General features: G+C 35.9%; 1 protein-coding gene across 2 annotated transcripts in view; it reads right to left on the reverse strand.

Moving 5' to 3' along the window:
* Positions 1–27,650, reverse strand: part of LOC138710610 (mitochondrial outer membrane protein SLC25A46-like) — a 52,898-nt gene that overhangs the window by 12,539 nt on the left and 12,709 nt on the right. For both annotated transcript variants that reach the window (XM_069841614.1, XM_069841615.1), the window contains 6 exons: positions 24,245–24,348; positions 19,172–19,350; positions 17,824–17,880; positions 12,531–12,676; positions 11,090–11,226; positions 5,945–6,066 (listed from right to left, as the gene is read on the reverse strand). In XM_069841614.1, the coding sequence (XP_069697715.1) occupies positions 5,945–6,066; positions 11,090–11,226; positions 12,531–12,676; positions 17,824–17,880; positions 19,172–19,350; positions 24,245–24,348 (745 nt within the window). The remainder of the gene's footprint in view (positions 1–5,944; positions 6,067–11,089; positions 11,227–12,530; positions 12,677–17,823; positions 17,881–19,171; positions 19,351–24,244; positions 24,349–27,650) is intronic.

The raw sequence follows: 27,650 nt of genomic DNA on the forward strand, positions 1-27,650 counted from the left end.
TATGCTAAGCATTACCAACCAACCAACTGACCATTTCAATGATGAAACTAGCCTGACAGAAACTTTGGTCGGGGCAGGACATTTCACGTTGATGATTATAAGTCTCTCTAAACTGCAGCAAAAGAAGAAGCAGCACAATCAGCCATTTTCCACCATTTGCAAAAGCTTCATTTTATAAGTAACCAAACTCAACAAACTCCATACAAACTAATGAAAGCATAAGCCAAATGACAAAATTTAGATATATCATCGGTTACTCGAAAATCCTTGAGGTGACCTATTTCCATAGAGAATCGTCATCTACAGTAAAAAAAAAAATAATTTGCTTTCACAATCTAGGCAAAGAAAGACATGTATAACCTGTGGTTTCACAAAATTACTTTGGACACAAGAATATGTTGTGTTTTTGGTGGCATGTGAAAATTAAGATTATGAATTGACATGTTCCCACTCTTTTCCTCGAGAGAAATTTCATACAAAAATTAACCAAAATGACTAGACGTCCAACAATATTCAACAGAAAATCACCTTTGTCCACAAAGAGCACGAACTTAAGAAAATATTTTTTAAACACCAAAATGTATAAAAAATGTAAGTATATTCTCCAAACCTCTTCTTTAATGTTAATGAGTTTTAATTACTAAATTATTAGTTCATACAAATGACGAATCAGTTTTATCCCCACCCCAAGTACACAGCCAAGCTACTAGTGCCACAGATCAATCTGAATATATACTACACTCACCAGATAAAGAAACATTTTGCTTTTGCTTTTAGAAATTATCAAATTATAACAAGATTTTGTGAAAATAACATATTGTTACACCGAAAATTATTAAAAATATCTCTCACAATTTATTACAAGTATCTCTAAGAATTTCACTTCTCCAACACAGCATGAAACATACAGTAGCGCTCAAAAGTATTTTGTAGTTATGTTATCAGTACTGTTTGCATGTAGTTACAACAACGCACAGCACACAACTGTGTCATTCTATGAGTAGCGTCATATTGCTGTGGTTACGTATCTAGGAAGCAGGCAAGTTCATAGAATAACAATCAGTGGCGGCTTCTCAAGGGGGTTGTAGGTTTGTACACCCCCCAGTAATGTTCCTAATCTCCCTGCTTTGTTACTATTAAAAATATATATATATATATATATTTTTTTTTTTACAATTTTCATTCATGACTATCTGCAGCTGGCGTCTTGTTTTGCACGTCTGCAGGAGCCTTCGAGCCTCTTGGTTTGCAAAGATGTTGAAAACCTATGGAAGGTAGTTTATAGAGATGTTCGGCTAATGCGGGGACAGGGGGTTAAGAGGCGTGGTCTACTGCTTTCTCATTGAGAAAGGTTTGTCGCACTCCCTGGCATGGGACACCAACGTCAGTGCAGAAGAAACTAAATTCACTGGGAATGTATCTGTTTCAACTAGACATTTGTCCGAAGTAATAAGCATGAAAAATGTATTCATTCAGCTTGTGTAACGGACAGTCGCATATTTCGCACATTAATTTCTCAATCTGCATCCACACAAACGGCACTTTAGTAAAGGAGTTTGTATTTTGCTTTAAATTTGTAAGAGTTGTCATTCTGACAATAAGTGCTGCTATCTCCCGACAGCCTACGAAAGCTGCATTTGAATTTTATGAACGAAAACGTTGGACTTGGTACTTGGTAGCATTCTGATGACGATTCTGTACTCAAATGTTTTTCGTGAGGTTAAATCGTAATATAGAGAGCTCCATCCACGACCCCGTCCACTTTTGGACTTTCTGTATAAATAGGTATGCTTGTATTTAGTCATTTTACTTATTAATTGCATATAAATAAGCTTTATATGTATAGCCCTCGGGTATACACGGTTTTAAACTTTAAAGTAAAGTATGTTTAACTCCTCTCCGATATCCATTGTGCACCACCATATTTTCAAACAACCAGCCGCCACTGATAACAATATAAATGTATATTCCATTAGCTCATAAGTATTTTGTGGTTTGATTTAGACAGTGCTTGTTTATTTGTTCAGACATTGCAAGCATGCCAAAACAAAAGGAATAATCTGTAGATGTGAGACAAACTGTTTTAAATGCTTTGAAGATGGGAAAATCACAGTCTAGCGTTGCTAAAGATTTTGGTATATCGCAACTCATAAGTGTGTGGAGTCGATGGAAGAAACAAGAAGGATTAGTAGACAATAAGCCAAGGTCTGGTTGTCCTCGAAAAACAACAGTGAGGGAGGATAGAATGATTTGTAACCAGTCGGTTGCTGATCCACGAAAATCGGCTCAACAAATTAGGGACGATCTAGAGCAGCACTATGGACTCAACCTACATGTCTCTACTGTGGAACGTCGCCTAGTAGCTGGTGATTTAAATGGTAGACGACCATCACAAAAACCACTCATAAATCGAAAAAAATAGGAAGGCCAAGTTAGAGTTTGCAAAAATGTATCAAACATGGAACACTACAGACAAGTATAAGATATTATGGAGTGATGAGAGTAAATTTAATTTATTTTCTTCTGATGGTGTTCAGTATGTATGTCGACCAAAATACCAGGTACTGACCATTAAGCACAGTGGTGGTAGCATCATGGTGTGAGGATGTTTTTCTAGAAGTGGAGTTGGTTCTCTAGTCCAAATAGAAGGGAATATCGTCATTGTTCCTGCAAGAACTCCTATGTAACACATTTATCGATTTTCAGATTTTTGCTCTATTAAATAACTTAGTGATACAGCAAGTAATAAAATCTCCTATATGTAATTATATTTCTTTGTTTCGAAAATGTAAGAAATCACAGTCTCCTATGTACGGCTGCCATAGGATGAATAAATGTATTTTTTCTTCCTACTGAACAACTTTATATTTTGCACATAGGAGTTATTGCAGGAACGACGATATGAATCGTTTCATGTATAGTAACATTTTAGAAAAGAATATGGTTCCACATGGGAGGAAAAATATGCCACATAATTGGATTTTTCAGCAGGATAATGATCCAAAACACACTTCCGGCCATTTAAAAAAAATTCTTTGCAGATAAAAAATCAAACTCTTGGATTGGCTAAGCCAAAACCCAGATCTTAATCCTATTGAATATCTCTGGGGTGAATTGGATCAATGTGTTCATCATAGAAGTTACTAAAATAAGGATCAGTTCTTTGCTGCCTTATTGGAAGAATGATAACTTCCACACGAGCGATTGCAAAATCTTGTGGATTCAATGCCAGACAGATGTGCTGCTGTGATCAAAGCTCGGGGGTATGCTATGAATACGGATTTTTTCTCAGAATCCAGAATATTTTTGTTTTATTATTACATATTTGGATTTAGAAATTACTTTTGATCCAGAAGAATTTTCAATTATTTTTATGCAATATAACTCTGCTTAAACTAAATGTATTTTCGTACTAAATGGATTAGAAATACATACTTTTCAATTATTCACTGGCATTTTTTTCTATTAAATGCTTATCTTTATGTAATTGTGGCATATGCTTTCTACAAAATACTTTTGAGTGCTACTGTAAGTAGAAATCATTATCGGAAAACAAAACATGCTACAAATTTCTAAAACCCTTCTTAAACTACGGTTTGTTTAAGGCAATCATTGCCAGGCGCACATCGCTGGCGATTGTCACCTGGAGTTGCCAGCATTTATAATCACTGGCGATGTGTGTCCGGCAATGATCGCCATAAACAAACCATAGCTTTACTCTTAGGAGTCAAAATTTCAAAATGCAAGAGGGGTCACCAAGAATTACAATGTATAATTATGCTGCCAACCTGTAAATATTCACCCATATTTCTTAGACCATATTTCCTGGACTGGTGATAAGAGATTCAGTGTGAAGTTTGTAACAATGATATAGAATTAAAAGTTTGTGTCATTAAGACTTTTCGTGAACATTTGAAGGATATAATTTTTAAAAAGTAATTTCAATTGCATAAATAAAGCAAACAATAAATGTTTGAGTGAATGGTCAAATATAGGAAATAAAAAATTAAATGATTACGACTTTAAAAATATTATGGTAGCTCATCAGTCAAGCAAAAATGTCACTAGTAAGCCTGGTCGAACTGCAGAAGTGCAATATAAAAAAATTAGAATATTTTTTTAATTCGTCAAGTAGAAATTTTTACTGTCACAGGTGAGCAGATTAGTGCTTTTTTAAGCTCTGAAAATGATATTTATACTTTAGGTGGGAGGGGAGGAACTAAGAGTACGAAAAATTTATTTATTATATATAACTTGAAAACAGTTCAAGACAAACCAGGAAAAAAGCTTTTTATGTCCATTTTTAGTCCAAAAGAAGTTTACGCTACTATCTAATGGCTATCACGTGAAATGGAAAACGATCAGAGTCATACGAAAAGCCGCTTTGAAAGTTGCCTGCCAATAAGAAGCATGCTTCATGTCTACGTAATACTGGAGATTATCTCAAGACACATACATGTGACATGAAGCTCGTATACCGAAGTCGGTAAATAAAACTACTGTAATTCGTAAAGAGTCAGTATTTAAACAAGTAAATTGTGAAGAAAAAGTTTGAATTTAAACACAGTCTAGTATATAGTCGCGAAGCTCAATACATAGTAAATATGCAAACATTAGGTAGTTGCTCACCACTAAAATCACTAATATCGCCTCATTACAGGCAATGCAAAATAGTACCGTCACAGTCTATTGTTTCTAGCACCCTCAAAACTCAAGCTTCGTGACTGTATATAGTAGACTGTGATTTAAACATGAAAATCACTTTATCGATCACATTCAGTAGAACTTCAGTAATTTGGTTTTGTCATTAGCACAGCATGGCTCTATTCAAATTTAACCCAGAGAGAATTTCTGGTGGTTGGAAAACGCCAACCTTGATGAGCAAACTGGTATTAATAAGAGTGGTTATACTCTAGATGGAGGGAAGTGTCACATGAATATCAAAAGCATTAAGCCTATGTTCATTCGCACACTATGACAAGCTGCTTGGTTGCTAAATTATCAAAATACCGTACACTATTCCTTAGTCTTCATTGCGTGCTTTTGCTGAAAATGTGGCAAATATCTTTCACACATTTCTTATTATGTTACTGTGTAACGAACATAAGCATTGTGCATGTGCGACACAAAGATTTTCATTTTTCACAGCTAAGTAGCCCTGCATTTCAAATAATAAAACATGAAAAACAAACCCACTACTTTCGTACTTTTTTAATGTGTCATTGTCGAAAATAACAATGTAATTTCATGACCGATGAATGTACAGTTCAGCTGATATTCGTAAAAAAAAAAAGTCGCGTTTGATGCAGAAAATTGCTAAATTCGCAAAAAACGGGAAAAAGGAGCAAAATTCGCGACAAATCGAGACTGTAAAACGTGTCTACAGAACAAATCTTGTTCATACCTGTAAAAATTTTAACTCGCTCAATTAGCAGAAATTCGTGAAGAAATTATTCGCTAAAATCGGACGTCCCTAGTTATGACGTGTCAATGGCATGCTTTTTCAATTCAAGCAATTTTTTTTATTCAGTTATTTAACAACGCTGTATCAACAACTAGGTTATTTAGCGTCGATGTGATTGGTGATAATGAGATGGTATTTGGCAAGATGAGGTTGAGAATTCGCCATAGATTACCTGACATTCGTCTTACAGACGGAAAAAACCCAACCAGGTAATCAGCTCAGGCGGGAATCGAACCCAAATCCGAGTGCAGCTCCAGACTGGCAGGCAAGAACCTCAGCTGACTGAGCTATGCTGGTGGCCAAATTCTTTCTTAACTTCATTGCATTTTATTTTCATTTTTTATCAAAAAAGATAGAGTGTAAGTTTTGAATATACTGTATAATAGGAGATTATATCACATTTCCCACTAAAAGAGCCAACTTGCGATGGAAAATAATATCCATATATGTTCCCCATTACAAACAGAGAAGAGCACATACCTATGCAGGATAGTTTCCAATGGAAAGAATACTACGTCAGCAGCAATAAGGCCAACAAGGGCAGAAGTCATTTCAATGTCTTGAGATGCAGCATGACCCAGCACATCACGTGTCAGTGCACCCTGTAGAATAATAATAATAATAATAATAATAATAATAATAATAATAATAATAATAATAATAATAATAATAATAACAACAATAATAACCATCATCGTCATCTTCCTCCTAACAGGTTACAGTCCTACGAGCTAAAAAAGTTTTTGACCTCTCTTCATAGGGCATTCTTGTGATCTATTGCCTCAAGGTTTATAAATGAAGACCTCCATGGAAAAAGGATGTAACATCAGATTCTTGAAATATGTGACGTTGTTTAGTCAACTGTCTGAAGACAGGTCTGAACCTCACAAGTGATACTAACAAGGCACCACTTATGAGGCAACTAGGCCAGGAGATAATGGGATAGGGTGGCCAGTTCCTTTCCCCTGCCATTGCATACATCACTGATTAGCTACATTTTACACTAATATGTGATGTAGGTGAAAAAAGTAATTTTAAAGCATTTATTTATAACAAATTATTGCGTTCAATGGCTGAATAAAGTTGTATAGTACAGCGTCTCATTTAAGCAATGCATTTTAAAGCTCGAATTCATGACCTGCACCCAGCAGAGCACTGTCTGTAGGGGCTGTCCATTCTACTTGACAATACAGTATATTGGCATACATTTAATAGAGAACATGGGGAAGAGGAAACGCAGTCTTACCGTACAACAAAAGTGTGACATTATAACATGCTTACAAAATTGTGACATTGTGTCTGATACAGCAAGTAGGTATGGTATAGGTTTGAGGACAATATTTAGAATAAAACAAAATCGAACAGAAATTCTAGAAATGGCAGAAAGAGTCAAGAATAATGATGGTGATGCAGGAAGATGCAAAGTAATTAAAAGTAGTATGTCTGCTTTCCATGAATTTGCCAGTGCAATGTTCCAATGGTTTAAAGTACAAAGGGCGCAGGAATTCCTTTGTCTGGACCACTCCTATGTGAAAGAGCTTTAGACTTGAAGAGAAAGATGGGAGGTGATACAAATTTCAAAGCCAGTAATGGATGACTGAAGACTTTTAAATCCCGGCATGGCATCCAAAAACTTACCGTACAAGGTGAAAAACAAAATGCCAATAGTTCTATAATACCAGGATAAACTGACGACCTTAAAAGTGTCATACAATCACGTCACCTTGTAAAAGAACAAATATACAACTGTGACGAAACAGGTCTGAATTAGAAAACTCTTCTGAATACGACCCTAGTATCTTCATCTGAGGTCTCAGGGTACAAACTGCAGAAGGACAGACTGACACTTCTAGCCTGCTGTAATGCGAGTGGAACTCACAGATTGTTATTGGGAAAGCTACAAATTCCAGAGCATTGAAAAACGTAAAGAGGAAATCATTGCCAGTTCTACATTACTTCCAAAAGAATGCCTGGATGGACAAGACCATATTTAATGAGTGGTTTCAAAGTGCTTTTGTACCTCATGTTTGTCAAAATGTAAACAGATATAATTTACCAGAAGAAGCTATTCTTCTGTTGGACAATGCTCCTGTGCACACAACTGACAGTTTAGTGAGTGCTGATAAAATAAAATGTCATTTCCTACAGGCACACACCTTGGCCCTCATACAGCTCATACATCAGGAGTTCTCAAAAACTTAAAGTGGAAATATCACAAAGTTTTGCTGCGAAAATTTCTTGAACAGCATGATCTGCAATGTTCTACAGACTTCTAGAAGCGATACACAATCAAAGCTGCTATACAGGGCTTTCATTTCAAAACTTCCCAGTCTAAATAACTAATTATTTAAATTTAATTGAATTTAAACAAAAATCACGTCAAGGCTTAATTGCTTTTTAGATTTCACCTCCCACCCCCTAGCGACAACCCCTTTAGAAATTTCAAATAGCACTCCTATATTATTATACTTAAATATACTTAAAAGCATTCAATTGTTTATACACCTCATTCATTTATTTTATATATCGTTTGTTTTATATAATGTTGCCTGGCAATCTTGATTGTAGTTACTGTTGATTAGAGCTGAAGCTACAAATACCATTGAACATTTCTTGTAATAGTTGTATTAAATTATTGTAAAATGGTGTATACCCTTCAAGAGATAACAGAAATCACATTTATTTATGGAGCTGAAAACCGTTATGTTCGTAGAACTGCTAGAGCTTTCAACGAGAGGCATCCTGAGAAAATAAGTAACCGGTATGTCATAGATCTAATACGGAAATTTGAAGAAACTGGTTCTGTGTGCAATAAAGCAAATGGCCAACCTAGAAAACTTGATGAAACTTCGCAGGTCATTTCATTAATGAACCCACCACTTCCATTCCAAAAATAGCTGCTGTAACAAACATTTCAGTTGGTTCCATACATAAAGTGCTGTAAATGAACAAATTTTTCCCCTACAAAATATAAAGTCACCAACAGCTCAGCGAAGACGATTTTGATAGAAGAGTAGAATTTTGTGAACAGATGTCTCAGAGAATTGAAGATGATCCAAATTTGACACAAAATATTTGCTTTAGTGATGAAGGGCTTTTTTCTTAAATGGGTTTGTCAACAAACACAATTGTAGATACTGGAATACTGAGAATCCTCATGTGTTTCGTGAAGATAATACCCAGTTTCCTCAGAAGATCAATGTGTGAACTGGAATTTTTGGGGATGATATTGAAGTTTTACATTGAAGAAAACAATATTACAATAATTTAATACACGAACATAACTATTACAAGAAATGTTCAATGGTATTTGTAGCTTCAGCTCTAATCAACAGTAACAACAATCGAGGTTCCCAGGCAACGATATAAAACAAAAGATATGAAATAAATGAATGAGGTGTACAAACAATTGAATGCTCTTTCATATTTAAGTATAAAAATATGTTGTTGTTTTCTAATGCCAGGCGTTTGACAATAAAGTCATTTGACCTCTTGCACTCCAATATTTTTCAAAGATATTGTCATGACTAGCCACTGAAGCACAGATTTTGAGGTGTTCCGAATCCATTTCTTGGTTTGAGTTGCACAATGGGCAGTTAGGGGACTGATATATTCCAATTCTATGCAGGTGTTTGGCCAAACAATCATGGCCTGTTGCCAATCTAAATGCAGCTACAGACGATTTTCGTGGTAAATCGGGAATTAACTGTGGATTTTGATGCAGAGAGTTCCATTTTTTCCCTTGGGATTGAGTTATCAAATTTTGTTTGTTGAAGTCTAAGTATGTAGATTTAATAAATCTCTTCACACAGTAATACGTAGATTTAGTAACAGGTCTGTAAGTAGCAGTGCTGCCCTTCCTTGCTAAAGCATCCGCATTCTCGTTTCCCAGTATAAAAATATAGGGGTACCAGTTGAAATTTCTAACGGGGATAGCTGAGGGTGGGGGATGAAATCTAAAATGCAATTAAGCCTGGTTTCAGACTTCCCCCTCAATATCTAAACTGACGTGTTTTTTGTTTAAAATGAATTAAATTTAGGAAAAGATGCATTATAGGGGCCACCTATCACACATTATACACAAAAAAGGTCAGCGGAAGTAATGGTTCGATTAGCATTTTTAGCATTTGATATTCGATAAGCATTAAATGCTACCAAATTAAAAAATTAAATAAAAAAAATTAAAGAGTTTGTTACTACTGATGTGATTTTAGTCAATTTGTATTATACTTTTGGTCCAGGGCAAATATATTTTACTATTACTGCCGTTATTTTCATTTTGAAGTAGGCTAAAAGTCAACAATATAAAACTGATTGTTAATTTAGAAGTTGGCAACGTACTTTATGTCTATTATAACAACAATACATATCGATAGCAGCATTCATACCATTCAACCAATAAGGAGATTGGCCCCTATAACGCATCTGTGCCTCAATTTAAATAATTAGTTATTTAGATTGGGAAGTTTTGAAATGAAAGCCCTGAATATAATATAGCACACATACTTTATGTCTATTATAACAACAATACATATCGATAGTAGCATTCATACCATTCAACCAATAAGGAGATTGGCCCCTATAATGCATCTGTGCCTCAATTTAAATAATTAGTTATTTAGATTGGGAAGTTTTGAAATGAAAGCCCTGTATATAATATAGCACAAGCATGGGATGACTTGTCACCTCAGAAACTAACAAGATGTTGGAATAAGATACATGAATAAATTGAATTTTGAGTATGTTTAGGAAATAGTGTTATCACTTCAGACCAATGTAGTGTAGTTTTGTTAATTTGGCCACAGAAGATGGTGGTATTATGTTAGTCACACAGAGAATGAAATTTATGAGTGTAAAAATTCTGCTTGAAAGCAACATCATATAAGTAGGAAAATTTGATTTGTTATATTGAATTATTTCAATGTTACAATTGCTTGTTTGTTAAAATGTGTATATGATAACGTTAGGTACGCAATTTGTGTTCTATTGTTTTGTGTTTTTTTGGAAAATATAATTTCAATTAATGCTCTGCCATAAATGTTGTAACTAAAACCTTGTGCATCCCTCGTGTTTATTGTAAAGCTCGTCCTGCCCCCACACATTACCTGCACTTTGTTTACATTTTCACTGTGCCTAAACGAGATGCTCTACCGTATCCTTTAGGCAAATGGTTGTGAAAGTAAATATAGGCCTAATGAAATATGCCCGTCAAATTATTTTCCTTTCTCCCAAAACACGAATTACAGTTATGTTGGTTATATCCTTATTTCAGGAAGGTCTTCAAATGATTATGATGATGATGATGGATGGATGGATGGATGGATGATGATGATGATGATGATGATGATAATAATAATAATAATAACAACAAGAACAGTGATGGCAATGATAATTAAACTATAATATTAGAAGAGAAAAGCATATGATGAAGGGGAACAACAGTATCAGCAATAGCATTATTAGCAGCAGCAGCAGAAATAGCTAACTGAGCTGCAACTGAAACTACCCATATGATGAAGGTGAAATGAAGTTTGAGATCTTGGAAATAGTAAATGTTTCGGAATTCTTTATGATATGTAGAACAGTAAAATCTGAACTATGATAACAATACAGCATCCAGAGTACCTGCTTCTCCTGCTCATGTTTGCGACTGACATGCATGATCCGACTCGCCACACCTCGCACAACAATGGTGAACAAATACTTCAGCAGTCCATACATTACAGTAGGCACCACCAGTGCCCACACTGGAAGCATGCGACCTGCAACATTCCACAATAAAACTTTGCTTATCCAACTATGTTATTCAAATCAACATGGTTCAATGTCACACATTATAATGAACAACAGTCAAAAGAAAAGGAAGAAAATAATTAGTTTTCAATTGGCTGGTATTTGGCTCATCATCTTGAACCAATCGTTCCCCACTGAAGTGGCTAGCAAGCTTGCAATTAAGTCTGAGATGCGCAAGTTTAAATCCAGTGAAGGGCAATAAAAATTTATAGCACAGCTTCTTTTGAGAGATAAGTAAAATTGAGAACCCCATATCACACATGTAAGGCATAGCCTATATTATGGTTTCTCAGAAAATACGTCAATTTTTTTTAATCTCTATTAAAGAGATGTGTCTCATACATGAGGATGCTTGGATAATATGATGCAATCAAGTAACCACCATTGAAAAAAGTTAATGGTAGTATATAAATAAATAAATATTTATATATACAGGGTGTATCTATATATGTGTCCATAAATGTGGGGGCGTATTCCTAACAAAACGTTCATATGAACATGCGTCCGCAAACCCTTCGTTAGGGAGTTATGGGTTTATTGGTAATGGTACATGTGATACATTTAACAACACACATTTACAAAAATTGCTCAAAATGACCTCCTCCTGCTTCGATGCATGCCCTGAGCCTGCATTCCATGCTTTGCCGTACTCTGTGCAAATGTCCTGGGGTATTACGAATTTGATCAAATCCATTTTGAATACGTTCCCTCAGAACATCGATATTAGGTACAGGTGTTGAATACACCATGGATTTTAAATGTTCCCAGAGGTAAAAATCTATTGGATTTAAATCTGGCGATTGGGCAGGCCATGCAATGGATTCCCTTCGACCAATCCATCTGTTTGGGAACTGGTTATCCAGATACTGGCGAACTATCACAGTAAAGTGATGAATGTTACTGTGAATAACACAAAACAGAACAAAAGGCAATCAGACAAAACAAAACAAATGTCATGACCAACCGTAATGAAGAAAGTGGAGAAAAATGCAAGTTTGAGGTGAAGTACATAATCAGGCGTCACTACAGGAAATTCCTTTCATAACTCCCTAACGAAGGGTTTGCAGACCCATGTTCATATAAACTTTTTGTTATGTTTTGGTGTCAGGAATACGCCTCCACATTTATGGACACATATATACATACATATATATGTATGTATGTATATGTATATATATATATATATATATACATACATATATATGTATGTATTTATACTTCCCCCTTCCCAGAATTATTTCAAAATTTGTTTGATGATATATAAGATATTAACCTTTCTGTGGAGAGCTCCAACTCACGAGACGGCACATCCCCTCCTTGAAGACATCAAAAATACCTGGTTTCTCACTCGCGATATCACTCTGAACTGTTTCAACCAAGCTTGCTGAGTAGAATGGAGTTATAATTGCTAGTGTTGTACTGCAAAATTAAGACAAATCCTGAAACTTTATTAAAACATGCTCCATATTCCTCCCAACTTAACAGCGAATATAAAATATGTTCAGTTCTGCAGATCTTTTGCATAATACAGAATTATAAATTGTAACTTGAACTAAGAAGTTATGTCTCTTAAAAACTGCGTTTATATTTACACAAAATACATGTAAAGTGTCTGTCTAATACTGAAACAAACCAGTTTCTAAAAAAGTTGAAAGAAGTTGTATTTTTCGTGATAATTATAAATTATACCATTGAGTTTGAAACAAACCAGTTTCTAAAACAAATTCGGAAAAACTGTAGTTTCAAACATAATTACAAACTACATAATTTGAATAATTTCAAGGGAAAAATTGTTCCGGGGCTGGGTATCGATCCCGGGACCTCTGGTTGAACGTACCAGCGCTCTCCCAACTGAGCTACCAGGGAACTCCACCCGACACAGTCTCAACTTTTCCCTTTATATCCACACAACTCACATGGGCTGACGAACAGAAACCCACATCGAGTGCACACAAACTCTGTGTGACTTGGAATTGTGGTTTTCTGTTAACGTACACAGTGACATATATATTATGCAAATCTAGTCTTTCAGGTGAAGCTCCCTGTAAAGCAGATTTGAATAATTTCAAGGGAAAAATTGTTCCGGGGCCGGGTATCGATCCCGGGACCTCTGGTTGAACGTACCGGCGCTCTCCCAACTGAGCTACCCAGGAACTCCACCCGACACCGTCTCAACTTTTCCCTTTATATCCACACAACTCGCGTCGGCTGACAAAATGCCAGAGACCCACATCGAGTGCACACAAACTCTGTGTGACTTGGAATTGTGGTTTTCTGTTAACGTACACAGTGACATATATATTATGCAAATCTAGTATTTCAGGTGAAGCTCCCTGTAAAGCAGATTTGAATAATTTCAAGGGAAAAATTGTTCCGGGGCCGGGTATCGATCCCGGGACCCCTGGTTGAACGAACCAGTGCTCTCCCAACTGAGCTACCCAGGAACTCCACCCTACACCGTCTCAACTTTTCCCATTATATCCACACAACTCGCGTGGGCTGACAAAATGCCAGAGACCCACATCGAGTGCACACAGACTCTGTCTGACTTGGAATTGTGGTTTTCTGTTAACGTACACAGTGACGTATATATTATGCAAATCTAGTCTTTCAGGTGAAGCAGATTTGAATAATTTCAAGGTTGAACGTACCAGCTGGTACATCACTGTGTACATTAACAGAAAACCACAATTCCAAGTCACACAGAGTTTGTGTGCACTCGATGTGGGTTTCTGTTCGTCAGCCCATGTGAGTTGTGTGGATATAAAGGGAAAAGTTGAGACGGTGTCGGGTGGAGTTCCCGGGTAGCTCAGTTGGGAGAGCGCTGGTACGTTCAACCAGAGGTCCCGGGATCGATACCCAGCCCCAGAACAATTTTTCCCTTGAAATTATTCAAATCTGCTTTACAGGGAGCTTCACCTGAAAGATTAGATTTGCATACATAATTTGAATTGAAAAAATGAGACTCTTAACACTATATTTACACAGAATATACATTACTCTACAGGGAAGATGTCTTTCTCACAGAAAGTTTGAAACAAACCACTTTTTAAAAGAAGATGAAAGATAATGTACTTTGCTAGAGAACTACTATCTACATGATCTGAATTAAGAAGTCAAGCACCTCACAAACTACATTTACACAGAATATTCTCTTCACATAAAGTGTCACATTTAACTTTGAAACTAACTACATTCTAAAGCAAGTAGGAAGACTGTAGTTTCATAAAACCAGTATAATGTAAGTTAGTGAAGAAATAAGAAACATCTCAGACTGTGTTTCAAGAAACTGAAGTTTTAAATTACGAATAAACTACAGTTTCAGGAAATCGACCATGTTGGCTTTATTGTACATAAAACGTTAAGTTTTCTGTGCTCTAGGAAAAATGAACTTTGCACATGCATCGTGGTGACTGAACAGTGAAGTTTTGCATTTCATCATACAAATACACAATTGCATCATCATCAGCCATACAGGTTATAGTCCCAGAAGGACTGTTACAGTCCATAAAAGTTTTCAGCCCATCTCTTCATACAACTGCCTTTCATAAAACATGTCAATCAATGACGATTTTATCTTCAATTTATCGATGAAAAGTTTTCAGCTCTAAAATTATTTTAATGACTACAGTAAGGGTAATGTTACTCTTATTGCCTCGAGAAAAAGGTATCAAAAGAACCGAATGTTGATGTACAGTATTATTTTTCTATATTTGAAACTGTCACATTGTACTTAAAATTACAGTATTATATTACACGAATCTGTATGTAAACAAAACACCAAAGATTATGTAATCGAGATAGTCTTAACATAAAGACTACTCTAACCTAAAATTGTAACAAAATATATAATATAGTGCTGAGAGAATAAAATATTCTCAGGGTTCAAAGGACTGTTGCAACCATTTTCATTTTGGGAGTCCCAGTCCATTCCTTTGTTATATACTGTAAAGGTTTTATTCACTCAAAAACTTCATTATGTGAAGATAATTTTTAAATTTAATATTTTTGGTATATAAATAAAATTATCATTGAGAAGGTGTAGCCACAATAAGCTTCAAGAAGTAGTGTATGGATAATTTAAGTGAAATCCCAGAAGTGATGTTGTTTGCACATTACATATCCCCACTGTTTTATTGTTTTGCGTTTTTTAATGTTATAATATAGATATCTCCACCTGTATTGTTTCAGTGGAAACAAGGCCATTTTGTCATGCAGTTTCTCATATCATATGCTACAATGGCCATATTGTACTATTTGTTCATAATCATTAATTACTCAATATCTCCAGTACTACATCACCAGTGGATCTCTATGTATCAACAAAAAGCTCCAAGACGGCTACTGATTAAACGCACATGAAGGTAACCTTTTACTAATTTTATTTATTAGGGTTTGAGCCCCTACAAATGTTATGATTTATGAAAATACTTCAAAATGAGATTCAACAATGTGAGTTACGACATGAAACTAACTAGGAAGATAATAATGATTTGTAAGACCAGTTTCTCTATTCTCAGAGATGCCTATACTCTATTCAGCGAAAGAATAAAGTGATGTAAACTATAGCATAGGATGCCAATAGATCTATTCACATGGCAGCAAATAAAAGTCACTGCCAATTCAGAGATCTCAAGACCACGTATATGTGTTTACTTACAACTTACTAACAAACGGCTTTTAAGGAACCTGCAGGTTCATTGCCGCCCTCACATAAGCCTGCCATCGGACCCGATCCTGTGCAAGATTAATCCAGTCACTATCATCATATCCCACCTTCCTCAAATCCATTTTAATATTATCCTCCCATCTACATCTCGGCCTCCCCAAAGGTCTTTTTCCCTCCGGCCTCCCATCTAACACACTATATGCATTTCCGGATTCGCCCATATGTGCTACATGTCCTGCCCATCTCAAACATCTGGATTTAATGAATAATTTCGAGGGAAAAAATGTTCCGGAGCCGGGTATCGAACCCGGGACCTTTGGTTTAACGTACCAACGCTCTACCACTGAGCTACTCGGGAACTCTAACCGACACCGATTCAATTTTTCCCTCTATATCCACAGACCTCAAAGTGGTCTGACAACCGTCAAGCAACCAACTTCGAGTGCACACTAACTCCGTGTGACTTAAATTGTGGTTTTCTGTTAACGAACAGTGACGTGTGTTATGCAAATCAAGATTTCAGGTATAACTCCCTGTAAAGTTGATTTGAATAATTTCGAGGAAAAAACTGTTCCGGAGCCGGGTATCGAACCCGGGACCTTTGGTTTAACGTACCAACACTCTACCACTGAGCTACTCGGGAACTCTAACCGACACCGATCCAATTTTCCCTCTATATCCACAGACCTCAAAGTGGGCTGACAACCGTCAAGCAACCAACTTCGAGTGCACACTAACTCTGTGTGACTTAAATTGTGGTTTTCTGTTAACGAACAGTGACGTGTATTATGCAAATCAAGATTTCAGGTATAACTCCCTGTAAACTCCCTGTAAAGTTGGATCGGTGTCGGTTAGAGTTCCCGAGTAGCTCAGTGGTAGAGCGTTGGTACGTTAAACCAAAGGTCCCGGGTTCGATACCCGGCTCCGGAACAATTTTTCCCTCGAAATTATTCAAATCAACTTTACAGGGAGTTATACCTGAAATCTTGATTTGCATAATACACGTCACTGTTCGTTAACAGAAAACCACAATTTAAGTCACACGGAGTTAGTGTGCACTCGAAGTTGGTTGCTTGACGGTTGTCAGCCCAATACACGTCACTGTTCGTTAACAGAAAACCACAATTTAAGTCACACGGAGTTAGTGTGCACTCAAAGTTGGTTGCTTGACGGTTGTCAGCCCACTTTGAGGTCTGTGGATATAGGGGGGAAAAATTGGATCGGTGTCGGTTAGAGTTCCCGAGTAGCTCAGTGGTAGAGCGTTGGTACGTTAAACCAAAGGTCCCGGGTTCGATACCCGGCTCCAGAACAATTTTTCCCTCGAAATTATTCAAATCAACTTTACAGGGAGTTATACCTGAAATCTTGATTTGCATCTGGATTTAATGTTCCTAATTATGTCAGGTGAAGAATACAATGCATGCAGTTCTGCATTGTATAACTTTCTCCATTCTCCTGTAATCTTTTTGTTATTAATGTTACCCCTCCTGTTCTATAAGGGCTAGTTACATTCCAAGTGCCAAATCTCATAACCTTATTCCTTTGCTGTGGTCGTGCCAGAGAATCAGTTCCATTCCGAGGCTTATTGTATGGTTTCGTAACAAGCTGTTTTTTTACGGTGATGGGTTGTTAGCCCTTCACCCAACCCCCAAGCTAGAGGACCACTCCTTATCGGCTGTCCACAACTGCTTATTCAATTCAGAGCTACCCTCCATATCTGGAGGCCATCTCCTCTATCTGCAACCTGAGGACGCGCCTTGCCGTGGTGATAGGAACCCACAATACATGGCATACATGTGTTTACATCACTTTATTCTTTCGCTGGACAAATTTTAATATCACATATGCTTCATAAAAAGCAGATACAAACCTAAAATAAATAACCAAACTTACGTACCACTTGAGCAATATGTGTTGGCCAAATGACTTCAGTGAATTGTGCCATGTGATCTCTCTGAAAAACAAAAAGGCTTCTAAGTAGTAACTATTATACACTGAAGTACCGTGATTACAGATACATACATTTATACTTAAACTCCAATGTAATAATTTTTGTAAGGGGCTGATCTGACTGTTTTAATGAAAATCTATTGAAATGTTTTGTTTAGTCAACTGTCCAAAGACAAGTCTGAACTCACGAATGATACCAACAAGACAACAATTATGAGGCAATTAGGTCAGGAGACAATGAGGTAGGGTGGCCAGTCCCTTTCCCCCTTCATTGCATACATTGCCGACTAGCTACATATTACACTAGTCAGACTTCAGATGCATACAAACAATTGTTCTCCCTCTGACACATACTGTCAAGTGGGATATACTGCCTGATAATAGATGTACATATCAGCCAGAACCTCAACCAGAGGATAATGTCAGAATATAATGCGTGCAGTTCTGTGTTGTGTAACTTTCTCCATTCTCCTGTAACTTAATCCCTCATCTTCATCCCAGATAAGTCACTTTGATTAATATCTATCCTATCAGCAACATCCTGTTGTATATGGGCTAGTGTCCTGCAATGTTCGAACATGAGAGACGCAACCAAGATATTACAAAATTCGTCTTATTCCATATGAAAATTAATCGCAAGATCTGTGCTGAAATCCATAAGCAGTTAAAAACATAAAGGGGTAGAAGTCTAGGACAGCAAATATTTTTATAACAAGGTGGAACAAACACGACAGGCATCCTTCTGCAGAGTGAACATCAGTGAATATCAAACTTCGACAAACTAAAACTGAACATAGCACCTGTAATGCACTACACTAGTATGGGCAGCCTGCATCAGGATCGGTATTCAGATTCTATTGAAACACCCTGTAGTCCTAAGAGGCATGTTCACATTCAAGCAAAACAGACAAGTAGTGCAATGATACGTTTTGAAAATGAAAGCATACCTATAGCACAGGGCTTAACATTTCCTTGGGTATGTTTAGAAGACTTAACGTTTGCTTGGATACATTTTGAGAACAACTCTTGTGTTGAAACATGAAAAGTAATGGGCATGAGGTGACCCAATATCCATGTCTTTATGCACAAATTTTATTGATTATCTGTATTTTGCCATCATGTAAAACTTTGTTGATGTGTTCATATTCAATAAAGGAAGAAAGGATAAATTAATAATAATTAATCTAATATTTGAAGTGCAGATGAAGGTGTTTGCACTGCTCACTATATTTCAATAAATGCTGTAATTAAAAAATGAAACTGAAACGCGAACATTAATTCATCTCACCACATACTTGGGCCAGGGAGTAAGCTTGCTGATGAGGTCCTCGACTGCAAGGGTCATGCCTCTGATCATGAGCACACTGCCGAGTCCCTTCCATAGTGTAGTGATCCCCTGGTGTTTGTGCAGGTGTACGATAACAGGCAACAGGGTAACAGGCACCAGATGGTAGCGGCACGAGTTGTTGTGGACCTGCAGCACAACTAATGGGAGATTAGTGAGTACAGCTTAGAGTAGAGAGCAGGTCATACTCTTCCAGAAGTCACATCACAAATTTTAGATTCAGATTTAGATTTATTTAATAATAACATATACATAAAAAGCGCTACATGAAAGTACCCCGAAAGAGCAAAGCTCATGTTTGGGGACAGTTCCATTTTGATAGAAAGACTTGAAAAAGACATACAATTTTACATTGTTCACCAAACATACCTATTGTTTTCTGAATTAAAATTTAAGATTCTGATTACACAGATTATACATACCAGTAATTCACAAAAACAGAAATCTCTACTGTTTCTAAAATAAAATTTAAAATTCTTGCACTAAGATCACATTCTTAAGAAGAGTAGATAGAAACATACATACAAATGAACTCAAAGTTCTAAACTTCCAGAAGACTTGTCAATAAAGAAATTTTTTTCGTGATCTCGTGAATTTACCAAAGAAATACTAATAAAAAAAAAGCCTAGTATTTCAGGAAACTATCCAACATGGAAGCAAAAACGACAATCAAAGAGTGTGAGTATCTACATCACTTTACTGTTATTTTTAAGATCACAATGGTATCAGTCAACATATAGAATTCATAAATCTTTTGAAAGCATTTTCTGTAGTCACCATCTGTATCCATTGACATTCTACAGGTCTCTAAAAAAAATGTTAACAGTTATATGGGTAGTGATTCACACTTATATAATTTCAAAATTTCTCCACTAAGTTGACTACCATCATGTTCAACACATACAAGGAACCTTTCCCATGTGGTATGTAGGGCTTGGATGCACATTTTTTATGGAATTGCTGCAATTATACTGTTATTCTCTCTTGCATGTTGTCAACATTACGTGGCTTGGTTGCATATATACAGTTTTTCATCTTACCTCTTAGTCAAAAATTGTAGGGAGTAGGATCCGATGAACATGCATAGGTCCTCCTCTACCAATCCATCTTCATTGAAATGTTTCATTAAGGAATGTTCAGACATCCCAAGCAAAGCACGGAGGAGCATATCTAAGATTTTTCGTACAGTTGATCTGGAGAAACCAGATTCTGCACTGCACCATCTTGTTGATTGCTTGGACTGCATAAGAAAGCTACTGGTATAGCAACTAAGTTTTCAAGAGATTGGCCTGTTCATGGTCGACTGTTGTTCACTTTGCAATTGTCTGCAAATGAATTGGTTTTGACGAATATGTTATAAATGTGGTGAATGATTAATCTAGATAGTGGATCACTGCTGAAGTAGGCTTCATATTTTTTTGCGAACCACTCCATCCATGCTGCAATATTTCATCTTTGCTCCAAGCTGAATCTTGTGGCCATTTTTACTACAAAAATTCATTGTAACCATGGAAATACCATGACCTACCTTATTTTGAAGAAATGAAAACATATAGCCCCCAAAATAAACTGAATCACTACCCATGTAAGTGTTAACATTATTTAAAGACATAGTGTAGTTTCTCAAAGCAAATATGGTAATTGTGCATGAAGTATTGATCATGTCTACTGCTTTCATACTGTTACCTGGGCCACATGGGTCCTGGCCACAATCTTTGTCACTTGCATACAAAATCGTTTGTGTATTTATTAATGCCTTCTATGAAGCACTGGAGTATTTCACAATAGGTCATCCATTATCTCGTGAAACCAAATGCTTTCATGCACTGCAGATTACAGTAAGAACCTTGTGGTGGGGATAAGTGAGCTAGCTTGCTACAAGTAGAAGTATAGCGAGAGAGGGAAGCTTCTCAATCCACTTTCTTCTTCCCTTGATGTGCAGGTAGGTTTCACGAGCTACCGAATGGCATATACTTACATGACTGCTTTCCGCAATAAAGGTCCAAGGCATATTTTTTATATGGACGAAATTTTTCCCTGTTCTCTTAATTATGTCGTAATACGATCTTCTCTCACAATATTCCCTGTCGCAACAGTTTTGCTTTATTTAATTGCACTATATTCTCACTTCTGCAACACTTTATCTTTTCCTTAAATGAATCCTTATTTTCGCATCCATCATATAAATCAATGTCCGGTTTTAAACCACACTCCTCCAGCTTTCACTTCTATCTTGGTAACCGAATTCTACTGATCATTATTCAAGGCAATTTCCTCTTATGGAAAATTTCCCCCTGGACCACGCAAACTTCCCTTCAATTCCCTCAATTGCTATATCATGCAGATCTGAAATCATTTTTTCTAACCAGATCTTGCGGTCTAGTGGATAAGGCCTTGGAGTAGTAAGTTCACACAAACCATTACTCGACATATGATCGAATCCCAGCTATGGCAAAAGGCAAGTAAATAAAAAGTTATAGTAAGTTAACTGAAAATATAAGATAAGATAATTCGAGAGAAAGACTAAGAGAAAGGGGGAATAGGAAGTAAAAGGAGAAGGAGTGATGAAGAGAAAAATAATTTCTCATTTGGTAACTTGTTCATAGTTCCACTTTCGTTAATAGATATCCTCATCCAAAACCCTCTACTTCCCATGTCTCCCATTAGAGTATTGCTTAATTACCAGGAATGTTACTGTATTAAAAAAACCTTACAACAGATGTCAAAGATATAAAATCATAATAACTGATTTGGATGTTCACAGTGCTCATTTGTAAAGTTTATATATATATATATATATATATATATATATATATATATATATATATATATATATATATAACAATAAATACAGAATTGACTGCATCCTCCATATCATACCCCTAGAATAATACTGTCGTAACTCTCAAAGATTGAATTTTGAATTACAGGTAGTTTTGTAATCTTTATTTAACCCTCTATAAAACAATAGAACTGTCGTATTTCTAAATTCAAGTGCAAAGTCTGCAGGGCTCATACTGTTATTTGATAATCCTGAGTTTTCATACGACTTTGAAATGTTTATCTTGCATTTACTCAAAACTAACTTTTGGTAGTAACGACAGTATTATTTTAAGGGTGCGATATTATCTCTTAGGATACTACACTCTTACTTAAACTTGACTAAAAGTGTCCTCAACTTACAATGGGATTACACTTGTATGAATAATTCATTAGAAGTTGAAAACACTTCTAGCCAAATATATGATCGATAAATAACTACAATGTGTTTAGTAGACATACTGGACTTACGAAAATCGGGTTAAACAGAAAAAAAAAAAAAACACCATGTGATACATTACTGAATAATGTATGAGATACTCATGCTTACGTTCACTACAGAGACTGTGTGTGTGTGGTGGGTGTCACTGGCATCACCCAGTATCAGTAAGAAATATTGTATATGACATATTTTAACTAGCCCATGAACAGATTAAAATTCAAAGTTTGATTACTACTAAACGTGAATCACTATTGCACCACTGTATAGTTGAAATATGCTGTCAAATCACCATAAAGCAAGGAGCATGTGTGCCTTACTCTACCACATTAGACTAGTGTGTCTGCTAATGGAGCTTTCTGATGAGTGATTTAATATCGTCCCTCCTCTGGCAAACTAGTGAAAGTGAAAAATAAGCGACCCTGCACTTAAGGTCTATATTGCACTATTTAACAGTGCAATATAGACCTTAAGTGCAGGGTCGCTTATTTTTCACTTTTGCTAGTTTGCCAGAGGAGGGACGATATATAAGAAGAAACATTTTAACATTATTTTTCTATGGAATCTAATAAATTATATTGGATTTGACTGACTTGAACATGGTAGTGAAAGTAATGTAAGCCACTGAAAATTGAATAGTTTATTGTAAAAACACCACAACCGACATTTTTTTACAAAATGCGTTTTTTTTTTGTGGATTTTGATTGCCAGCATGAATGCGCATCTTTTGATATAAAAACCTTATATCTAGCATGACTAACATGTAAAAAATTGGACAAGAAATATGCACTTATTGTAAAAACCCCCACAACTAACATCACATATAGTGTTTTTCAAATAAACTAGTCTGCCACACTAGCTGACAACAGCACTGTCGCACCCAACAGCTGATTTCACCACAGCTGGATTAGTGTTTTATTCTGTCTATTGCTGATTAAGTGTTGTCCTTACTATTATTATCTGTTTTGAGTATTTTGTTACAAGATAGTTAAAGTGATGAAAATGCTGCTAATGAGATTACTGAGAACTCGTCTAAGTTCAAAGTAAAATGAGTCACAGGTAATGATGTGGTTAACTTCAAAGTTTGGTGGCGAAAATTTTATAAGCTATCTAACATGTCTGATTCATTTTATGGTCATGGTGTACCAAAGGATAAAAAGGTACATTTTAAAATTTCGAAGGTGAATGAGTTTTTTTACTGCAATGAACAAAAAGGTAAAGTTCTTTGTAAAGATGGTGTGTGGATAAGCTCCCGCACTATATATACAATGATGCAGCCAGCGCAGACTGTAATCGGCACACGCAGTAGAACCAGCCGCACCAGCAATACACACCACTGAAGATGTTCACCGCAGCAGTGAACGAAACGTTTGGTCTCACAACCAACAGACCACGGCCTCATAGCCCGGAAAACTTTTCTACTATTGACGCCGGCCGTGAAAGCCTACACTCCAATATATGCTGTGTAAATGTCTGAAGATGAAAAACTTTAAGTTTCTGAAATGCTAAAAACTAAGCACATGCTAAAAATAACAATTAATTAATAATAGTTTGTTATCAGTGGGCACATGGGATATATGTCTATACTGTTTCTTTTATAAATGTGTAAATAACTGAAACTGTCTAACCCTATGAAATTCAGTTAAAGATAAGTTTCACTATATAAAGATAAAACTGAATCAATTAGAAATCTATGAAATACGATATAATTAGTTTACAGAGGATGAGAAACATAAAAAAAGAAGACTTTGACACAAAGCCTACCTGACACTGGCGTCTCAGGACAACAAATGGATGGCTCAGTAAGTTCTCTGTGATGAGACTTGCCAAACCCACACCAACACCGATGTATCTAGTAATAGCAATATCTGTAACATAACACAATTTCACATATTACAACTTTATGTTCAAACAAAAAATGTAATAATTCATATTCTACATGACTGAACACAAAATGGGGGGGGGGGAGGAAGAAATAGTACACTACAACAGAAATGCATGTAATACCACAACAGAACAAGTTTTGGTAATTGCTACATCCATTTTTCTTAATAATAAATGTTGTTGTTGTTTTCTAATGTCAGGCGTTTAACAATAAAGTCATTTGACCTCATGCATTCAAATATTTTTCAAAGATATTATCATGATCAGCCAATGAGGCACAGATTTTGAGGTGTTCCGAATCCATTTCTTGGTTTGAGTTGCTCAATGGGCAATTAGGTGACATATATTCCAATTCTATGACCTGTTGCCAATCTAAATGCAGCTACAGATGATTTTCGTGGTACATCAGGAATTAACTGTGTATTATGACGCAGAGAATTCCATTTTTTCCCTTGAGATTGTGTTAACAAATTTTATTTGTTGAAGTCTAAGTATGTAAATTTAATAAATGTTTTAACAGAGTAATACGTAGATTTAGAACAGGTCCGTAAGTAACAGTGCTTCAATAATAAATGTAAATTATTTAAAGAGCTAGCAAAGGCTGGACCTTCGTTCCAGTAACTGCCTTCATTCCCTCTGTCCAGATATTAATATTATGTGCCTCCAGTCCCTCCATCCAAATATTAAAATTATGTCTCGAGGAAAAAAAAAAGCAGAACTGCAGTTGGAACGTTGTGTTATTTTCAAGAAGATTTACTGTCTTGTCCATTCATATATGGTTAACAATAGCAAGTCAGAAACTACTACTGAAAAAATAATTCACATCATTGGCAACTTCTGAATTTTTATAGTTTGTTGTATATAAGAATATATACACAGTTACCCTCTATCTGCACTTCTGTAGGCTATATGTTCCAAACCTATTACGGACAGCAGAGAACTCTGTACAAATCCTTTATCATTTATATACATAACTTGGCTTGGCTTTTCGAGGGCTAGTCCCTGTGCTTAAACTTGATTTGACCCTTGTGTGCACTGCAGTGATTGCCCAGCTCTGACAGGTGGAGCCTTTCCTGTATCAAAATCAGAAACCAGTACTACCCCAAGACTTCATTCTAGTCTACTTTTTATTACTACATAATATGATAGATGAGATGAGGAGAAGGTGGAGAGTATTGGTAGAATCAAAGAGGGAAACGGAAGTACAGAGAAAAACTCTCTGCAACATATGCTTTGTCCACCACAGATTCCATCACAGCCTGACTGGAGATGTGTGGATGAAAGACCAGCACACTAGCACTTGTGCCACAGCTGTGGCCTACATACATAACTTACCTACCATAAAGTTTAAATTTATGAATTAAGAGCAATAAGATATTACCAATATTAAATAATAATAAAATACATTGTGCCTTATTACACTTGTGCACTCTTGCCCTCTCTCCTCTTCCCCTCATAATCAACTTTACCATTATGCTTGCCCACAAGGGAAACTGATGAGCCCATAACAAGACTAACTTCAAACTGCGCAGATGTCCACAGCAGATATACAAAATATATTTTAAAAAATTAGCTTGCCATATTAACTACAAGAGTGTGAAAACTTACCTGGAATGTACAATCAAGAAATAATGGCGGCTATGTAGTTGAATTGCCATCCTGCATGAATACTTGCCCTGTCATGTGGAAAGTGAGGCAATGCTGTTCACTCAATGCACTGCACCAGCTAAATGAGCACTATCTACTAAAGGCCAGAGATTACTAAATTTTTCTATAAATTTTTATATTTAGTATACACAGGTAATTTTCCTTTTTTGTATTTGTCTGCTGTGAAGATCCATTATGTGCGCATTTTGAGGAGAGGTTTCGACATATTATGTTCATTAGCAGCTCCCATGTCGGTATGTGAAAATAGAATTGTTAGTCACATAAATTAAACAATGGAAACAAGAAAAAAATTTATCTCCACACAAATTGATCTTTTAACCAAGCATTTTTCACAATACCATTCTGTCAAGTGTCAACACATTCCTTGCAATACGATATCAGGCCAAGCAATGTGAGTACATATCACACATATGCATAGCTTCTACTTGCAACCATGCTCTATGTAGTAACAGTGTAATTTTTTTTTCTATCACTGTGTTAGAAAGTTTGTTTTTCTCTCGCTAAGTATTAGAATTGAAATCTGTTATAGCCAAGTTCTGTAAAAGTGCTGTATGCGGCACATCACTGATCTCAGATTCTTCACCTAAAATTTGGAATCTGAACAGGCATGAATTGTTAGTAACATCCAGATTTCTTTTTGACTTCAACTCTCCTTGCATATATCCTTAGTCTCACTATTGTAGAGCAAAACATGCATTTTGTATCTGATCCAACTTCTGCTATTATCTTCAAAAAAACTTATATGCAAGAGTTTGTGAGTGATGCAACACAGAAAATTTTGGTAAATATGAGTGTCTAATGACAGATTAAAACTCTTAATCAATTATAGCTGTAAGTTGACAAAATAGTATTTAATGGTAAGTTTTTGTGGGGTACTCCCATTTCCCTTACTAACATTCCACCATTGCTCGATTAATCATCATCATCATCATAATCATCATCATAATCATCATTATCATCTAGTCACGTGAATGCAAGAACTAGGTAACTCGAAATTTGCGTTTTTTAGTTACCTCTTTTATAGCATAGCAAAAATCGAACAAAATGTAATGCAAGAACTAAATGATACCAGCGACATCTATTTTCCAATATAACAAATAGGTAAAAGAAAATAGACATATTCCTTAGTGAAATAAATAAGTAAATAGGCAGTGTCACAAAACATGAAAAATTAAGTTACCTAGTTCTTGCATTCAGGCGACGATACGTAGTTTGCCTCATTTGGTGCATCAAGGGCAATGCCTTGTGATGGCTGACAGAACTACAAGCTTCAGTATGTCACTGATTAGATGTGGACACTTGGGTCAATGATGGAAGTCAAGTGTCCACCATTAGTTAAAAAAATAGTTAATGCATTCAATTCTGAACAAAATGATACAAAAACTGCGCGTGTTTCACCAATTCCTTCAAAGTCATTTCTGGTTTTTCAATGGATGACTGCATAAGACACTACTTAATTATTTTTTTTTTTTCACTTAAATTTTTCCAGTTTTTTTTTTTTTTTTTTCAGAAAGTATCACAACTATTAATTTGAAGTTTTCCACAAAGCTAATATAAGTTCACTACGAAGAAAGCAAAACATTTTGAATGTGATAAAATGTGTAATTAATGCCACAAC

The sequence above is a fragment of the Periplaneta americana genome, chromosome 12 (assembly GCF_040183065.1).
Source record: "Periplaneta americana isolate PAMFEO1 chromosome 12, P.americana_PAMFEO1_priV1, whole genome shotgun sequence".
Lineage (NCBI taxonomy): Eukaryota > Metazoa > Arthropoda > Insecta > Blattodea > Blattidae > Periplaneta > Periplaneta americana.